Raw genomic sequence first — 7,962 nt, 5'->3', positions numbered from 1 at the left:
TGGACTAATTAGCTAGATCTTTTCACCTCGTTGTTTCATTAATATAATATATATTTTCTTTCAAACCAGGAATGTACACATGTACACGAGACAGAAAGTACAAACATTAGTATTCATAGAAAGTACTAACATTAGTATCGCATATAGTTTTTTTAATATGCGTAACTTATAGAGACATAATGTACAAATATCAAACATGTGTGACAAAATATACAAATATCGAACATGGAAGATGACAGTATGTTTTCAATACACACTTTAGCATTAGATGGTATATGTATAATTATGAATACAAGGGTATATAAGATAGAAGAAAAACCAGACCAAAAATAAACTTTTGAACTTTAAGCTATCAAGTGTAGAATAATAAGGAAAACATGCAACTATATGACATGCATTTTGTAGTTCCAAATAAAATAAATAATATGTGATTTATAAACAAGTGTTTTGAAATATTTAAAATTTTTAAACAATATCTAATGCGGGTTACCAACCTAATTTAGGGGCTGCACTTTGGAACTCACCATCGGAGCTATTAAGAGGGTTAACTGATTCAGAAGCTTCATTCAGCATGTTATAAATCTGATCGTGTAAAAGGCTCCATGACTGATTCAGAGATTTTCTTATAATAATAAACCAATGTTCTGCTCTTTCTTTCCTATAAGTCTTATGATTCGCCAGTGACAAAATTATGTTTTGACGGCATTCATCTTAATCATCATCATCTCGTATATCCTATTTATCACGGTAATCCATATTTTCATTGCCTTCATAACAACCAAGGGCTTCATGATCACCTGCAACCTTCTATTACTTATTTAAAAAATTGGTCACTGGATCTAATAGTTTGCTTTACGTATTAATTTATAATTTTTCTAGGAGAGTTATTCCTTTTTTCCACTACGCATTAATCTTTTCAAATTCAACTTATCTCATACGTATCATAGCTTCTAGTGTAATATATTACAAATATAATATTATAATATTACACTATAATCCTACATTAAATATTGAAAAATGTGTGATACTAAATATGACATCTCACCTATATTGTAGCTTAAAGTGTGATATATTACAATATGGTATTGTATTTTAATATATCCAGGCATAGTTAAGTGCAAGATGAATCTAAGTGTATTCTTATACTTAAAATATAATGCAGCATTACAGTGCAATCATACAATATGCGAGAAAAAGGTACGACGATATATCCAAGATCCCGTTTTATGTTGATCACCGCGTTAAATTTCTAAAGCACAAAGCTTAATACGAGATCATACAAGCCCAAATTTGTATACAGATTCGAACCCCGTTTAAATATTAATTACATCTACCTCCAAACTTAGATCATAGACACAAATAAATAGTATTATACTTATTTTCTTTTTTATGATGATTTTAAGTTAATATATGGATGTAGGGGTGAGCAAGACAAGGGTTAGACCCTTAAAACCCTTTTACCCGACTCATAAAACCCTTAATTAGACCTGAATATATAATATGGATCGGGTAAAGGGTATTTAAATTTCACCTTAAAGGATAAAAGGGTTTCAAGGGTCCGACCCTTTTTCAAACCCTTGACCCGTTTACTAGTTTTGGATTTGCGACTAATCTGAAATGTCGAAGAGGTATGTATTTTATATATGATTCATAGTAAATTTCCCAACTATTAAGAAAAATAAAAATAAAAGGCCATACTACTGATTGGAAACATTTATATATAAAAATAACTGAATTATTTTCTACATGTAATTTGTGAATGTGAATATTATTTTCATCGGTTCAAATGGTTGATAAACTTTCGAAGTTAGAGTTTACTATGTTATTAAATGAAAATATAATTGTTTTAGGATTCATATATTAAAGTCACATATGAGATATGCAACTAGTAAATACAGAAAATGAGCTGCGATTACTGCTTTAAATGGTAATGGGTTAGACCCTTGAAACCCTTACTTATACCCGACCCTTTTATGGTAGGGTGAAGGGTCCGGGTAATGTATTAGATAAAATGGTAGGGTCTTATCCTTTGAACAGTCCTAAATGGATGGAATCAGCAACCACACCTTTCTCTTTGTCGCCCGACTTTCTCCTCCTTTAAGGGGATGTTTGGCCTAGCTTTTATTTTTTGACTTATGCTTATATTTTAAAGTAGCTTATTGCTTATTTTCTATTATTTGATAAGCTCTTTTTAAGTGTTTGGATTAGCTTATATTCAACAAGTTGATAATAAGTTGTTTAATCCACCATTCTTTAATTTGTTACATAAATAGATTGCTTCAATAATTATTAATCTAGCACCATTTGAGAGCAAATGAGTAACTTACACCATTACACAAATAAACTTCTTCAAATAAACCAAAAAACCATATTCAAATAAGCTTCTTCAAATTAGTTTATATAAGCTTATAAGTAAAAGCTTAAAAAGCTAAACCAAACACAAAATTAAGCTTATTTTATAAAAAAAAAAACTAAAAAAGCTATAAGCTTGATTAAAAAAGCTAGGCCAAACACCCCTTAAAAAGCATAACTGGTATGTATGTATTTATTTAAAAAAATGATTAGTATTTTATTATTAATAAATATTTTAGTTAATTAAAATATACATTGCATCTCTTTCATAAACCGCCCAAACCCAGACTCACAGTTTACGAGAGATTCATTTTCATATTCATATTCATATACGCTTGATTATATATATATATATATATATATATATATATATATATACCGCATCAGATCACACCATCATTACTCTCAACTCTCCATTTCCTTTTGGAGATCGATCAAACCGCTTTTAATTAGATCGTTTAATCGGAAGTCAGATTCATTCGGATGAGACCTGCACACGTTCTAATTCGAAGTGGCCAACGCAGAATTTGATTTGATGAGGTAATTTGTTTACTGCTTATTCTCGATTTATTGTTTTTTGTCTTTAATCACTCACTCGTTACTCACATTCATCGCGTTTCAAATTGTCGATCGTCTGATTTGCGTGTTTGTTGCTAATTCATCCTTTTGTATTGAATGATGCCAATTAGTAATTAGTTTCGATTTTAGATGATAACTGAAAACGACGTTTTTGTTTTTTAAATTTGTTCCTCAATTGCACGCCAAATGATTTTACACTAGAAAACTGTTTATCAACCAGTTTTTGTTTTTTTTTTTCAATTATTTTACAATGCTAGGGTTGATTGCTGATTTGAAGCTTTTTGAGATGTTACCAAAACCAATGTTTTGAAAAAGTTATAATTAAAACTAATGCATTTTTGAAATCTGGAGTTATGATTTTAAAACTAAGTTTTTTCTCTTCAGGATTCCAAAAATTGAAGGAATCATTCAGGAAGTGTGTCACTTGCTTTTTGACTCTGGTTTTTTTGCTTTAAAACAAGTCAATTCATTGGTCCTCACCATTTGTGACAGTACTTTCCAAATAGTGTATATGTACGGATTATTATTATTAACTTGATCATCACAAATCATAGATCTTAATGCATGCTTATATGGACTATAATAAAGTTAAGATCAGGTAACTACATTAGGCATGAGCTTGGTCTTATTTGGATCTTTTGCCCCTCTTTCTTCTGTATCTTGTTTATTCAAAAGCATGATAGCTTGTTATTTAATGTATATCAAGTAGTGCCTTGTCCATGAGTATATGACATTCACATTTTCTTTCATGACTAATAATATGTTGAGAAACATGAGAACCGTATATTAATGCACTTATACATAATGCATTAAATTAAGATAATCTCTTTAATCGTAACTGGTGGGAGAGAAACGTTAAATGCCTTGTGTATAAATGTATTATGTGGCTATCGTGATTCTTAACGAATGCCCTTTTACCACCATCTACCATACTAATGATCAATGTTGTAAAAGTAGGTTTACAAGACCGAGTACTCTCCGAGTACTCGCTACAAGATACGTCGCCGAGGCGAGTTTCTGTAACTCCGCCTAGTTACTAAGAATCGATCAAATTGGTCAACCTCAGCCATAATCACATCTAGTCGGTGAACTTGGGCCAATTTTGACTTAGAAAAAAATAGAACATTATTCGTATTTCGTAATATTAAAGAACAAATATCATTTTCTTAATTAATGATTAGCAATTTTTAGAATAATTTATTATTTAAGAATACATTTCTCTTATTTATATTGATATTCACATATTTTGTTATAAATATTTGTAAACTTATGATATTTGACATATATATAATACCCAAAAATAAATTTTCTTTATATTTACCACGTTCGAGTATTCCCTGAGTAATCCGAGTACACCCAACTCCCCAGTCGGCCGTCTAAGGTCTGCCTAGCGACTTTTACAACCTTTCTAATGATAAAGTAAGATCTGATAAACTACACATGTTACATTACGCATGAGCTTGGTCTTGTTTGGATCTTTTGCCCCTCCTTTTTTTGCAGCATGTTTGTTCAACAACATGCTACTTTGTCATTCAGTGTATATAATAAAGTAGTGTCTTGTCAGTGATTATATAACATCCCACATTTTTGTTTTAGAACTAATTAGTAATATGTTGAGAAACACGAGATACCACTTTAGGAAATCTTTTCACTAATGCATACCAGATAATCATAAGTGGTGGGAGAAACATAGGTGGTTACATAAACTGATAAACATCTAGTGTATCACATTCAAAGTTTGAAAGTAACATGTATAAATGCATTAAGTGGTTCTCACAATTCTTAACATACTGGTTTTCGGTGAATACTCTTTCACAATCGTACTTATTTAAGAAATTAGTGAATTAGAGGATGTAATTAGGAAGATGTGATAGGATGAGTGACCCACGTACTATGCCTAAAAGCAAAAGCGAATTCGTTCGTATATATGCCTAATCAAATCATGAAAGAAAAAAAGGATATTGAGATGAAGGTAGAAAGGACAAGGGTAGAGGAAGCACATGCCATAGCTAGTAAAGCTTAAATTAGATGGAACACATGAAGTGACGAGTTTGCAACACGACATACTACTGTAGGAAATCCTTTCACTAATTTGGCTTTGTGTCATATGTCATTTCTATTACCCCCTTTTCTTCAAAATTTCACCCCATACAACCAATCAACTAATGAAGTTCACAAGTATGTTAAGTCTTCTGCATCCTGACAAGGGTAAGTAACCTGCTAATCTCACTGTTCATCAATGATTCCTCAATTTACATGGCTTTTGGTAACTAACATAAAGTCTCATTCTCTATAATTACAAATAAGGAATTCAAGTCATGTTTTTAAGTAAGAAACACTTTCGTTTTACAAAAATCTTGACAAATTTTCATGGCGAGTGTAATCGACTACAACTAGAGGTTCGGCTCGTTTTATTTTGTTTAAAAACTTTTAACTTTAAAAGAAAAACTCCTACAGAATCTGTTTATAGGCTAGTTTTTTTTTAGAACGATGACTTCTATTGTATATAGACTAACACACTCTCTAATTTTTTTGAGCCACGATGCCCTACTCTGGCCAGACTATGTTGTCTTAACCGAGCTCACGCTGGCTTTAGAGTTTGGCTTGGACATTCCCCCTGGAAAAAACCATACCGCCGACTGCCACCACAAAAGTAGAACTCTCTGGCGTAACACACGGTGGGATGAAAATCCAGGTAAACTCAGGATTCAAACCGACAACCTTTATAGGTTACTAAACTTCTCTTTTCCCACCTCAAAACTCACATGCTCGTTTTTTTCAAATTAAAAGTTTGTAATATTTGTAATAATTACCTATTATTATTGTAGCATTTAAGACATTATGCCAAAGATATACTTTTTAATTTTTATTTTTTAACGGCTAATAAACAGAAAATTGCTTAGATACTCCGTTTGAGATGACCTAATGACAAAAGGCCACCGCTAGCTGACCTAACCTAGCTGTACAAAACCCTTAAGCGCCTCCAAGTTATTTCCAGTTTTGAAGAAATCCACTCGTCTGAAGACTCACTGGTAGTAAAACCACAAAGATCACAATTTTCTTTCATTAAGCCATCCATGCCTCCTACAAAGTGTTGTTAGTAGGATTTAAACCTGAATCTTCATTAAAAAACCCAAACTTTCTACCATTATAGCACGTTATAAAAGTTATAAATGAAATATATACCTATATACCTTTTAGTGTAATTAATAACTAGTTAGACAAGCATATTCATTAGTATTTAGTAAAAAGTAAAATAATGCACTACATTTTCTTGGGTTTTGCATATTTTTATAATAAGTAATTTCTGGTTTCAAAATTTGGAATCTTCACAACGACAAGAGAGCGTGTAAGTCACGTGGGTCCAGGTTGCGCGTGCTCATGTGTGCATAACTTGAACTTCCAGGTTAATTTAAGAATAAATGTAAATTTCATCCTTGTAATTTGTTCAAATCTACGATTTTAGACCAAAAATTTTAAATTTGTGATTTTCGTCCTTGTGATTTCATTTCACCTGCAATTAAAACCGATGACACTAACCCCGTTAAGTCTGACCGTTCACGTAAGGGGCAGTTTTGTCTTTTTTTCTCCTCAAATAAACACTCGCAAGCCCCCTCACGTGAGAGGCTGTGGTGTACTTGGGAAAAAAAGGACAAAAATACCCCTCGCGTGAGAGGAACGCTGATAGGTTTAACGGCCAGACTTAACGGAGTTAATGGTAGAGTTTAAGTACAACTGTAATGAAACCACATGTACGAAAATCACAAATTTAAAACTATCGAACTAAAACTACATATTTGAAGAAACTGCAAGGACGAAAGGGATGAAAACCGTTGTTTACTCGTTATTTAATTTCATGGAGTTCACAAAACCCTTGGAAATGCAAATAACCAAAATTGCATGGAGAAAAAGGTTTCAATTAATATTTGAAAAATATTCAACACCACAATTTGGCACTTCACCTCTATATATCTTCATTCTCTAGTGGGAGCTAATAATGTGTGTGCTGTTGGTAGGTTAATTTGATTAGCATTTATCAACTCAAATGGGCAAAGAAGTAAGCAACTGCCCATGCGAACTTCCACCACGTACCGCCACCACCACCACCGTCACTAGACGGAAGCACGGGCAGCCGGTGGAAGCCACTGGAGACCCAGAAGTCGGATGCTCCGGAAAGTCCTGCCGGTCATGCACGGCGGCAGTGATCGCCGACTGCGTGGCCGTGTGCTGCTGCCCATGCGCCGTCGTCAACATCTTCACCCTCACCTTCTTCAAACTCCCGAGGATGATCGGAAGAAAGTGTTTGAGTTTGGGTAACAAAAGGAGAAAGAAGTTGAAACACAGTGAGAAACACAAGGACCCAAGTGTAGTATCCGGGAAAGATGAGGGACTAGAAATGAAAATTGAAAATGTAGGAGGTGAAGAAGCAAAAGAAGAAGAAGAGTGTGAAAGAGTTGATGCAGAGAAAGTTTGGTTAGAATTGTATAAAGTTGATCAATTGGGGTTTGGTAGGGTTTCCTTCACAGGGATTCAGTCTCTAGAGTAACAAAATTTGAAAGAAAAAAAAATGCATTGTTAACTTGTACATTAAAGAGATGCATTATGTTACATCAAGTTGTAGTTGATGCATTAGAATTTGTACATGTGCACATTTTGGGATCGGGAATTCTAGGGACACCCATCCCGTTTTGTTAAAAAAACTCCCACTAATACGCCCTATCTAGAGCTATACGGAATGTATAGGTCTAGTAGAGCCTTTATTGAGTTTGGAGTTAGGCAAAGTGTTGTCTAGTAGGGATTTGAGTGTATGATGAATTTGGAAAAATATGGGGGAGAATGTTTCACTGTCCCACACCATGGTTACATTAAATTGTACAATTCCATCCTTCGTCATATTGTCTGTCAATTCTATGCTACTCTTGGAATTAACTTGTACTATTTTTGGGGTAACTTTAGACCATCTCTAATGGTTGGTTTTTGTTGGTTCAAACCAACCTCAACTATTGGAGTGGTTGGTTCAAACCAAAATCA

General features: G+C 33.3%; 1 protein-coding gene across 1 annotated transcript; it reads left to right on the top strand.

The window, feature by feature from the left end:
* Positions 1-6,976: 6,976 nt before the first annotated feature.
* LOC143613791 (uncharacterized) lies at positions 6,977-7,477 on the top strand. The gene has a single exon (XM_077087409.1). The coding sequence runs from the start codon at positions 6,977-6,979 to the stop codon at positions 7,475-7,477; it is 501 nt and encodes a 166-aa protein (XP_076943524.1).
* Positions 7,478-7,962: the final 485 nt, after the last annotated feature.

This window comes from Bidens hawaiensis, unplaced genomic scaffold (genome assembly GCF_021521415.1).
Source record: "Bidens hawaiensis isolate Kalapana, Puna unplaced genomic scaffold, B.hawaiensis_p1.1 tig00038193_1, whole genome shotgun sequence".
Taxonomy (NCBI): domain Eukaryota; kingdom Viridiplantae; phylum Streptophyta; class Magnoliopsida; order Asterales; family Asteraceae; genus Bidens; species Bidens hawaiensis.
The sequence above is the reverse complement of the archived record's forward strand: the minus strand, read 5'-3'. Positions and strand labels throughout refer to the sequence as shown.

What these genes read in the sequence shown, in the direction of transcription:
- LOC143613791 (XM_077087409.1), top strand. Translation starts at nt 6,977, where the DNA reads ATGGGCAAAGAAGTAAGCAACTGCCCATGCGAACTTCCACCACGTACC.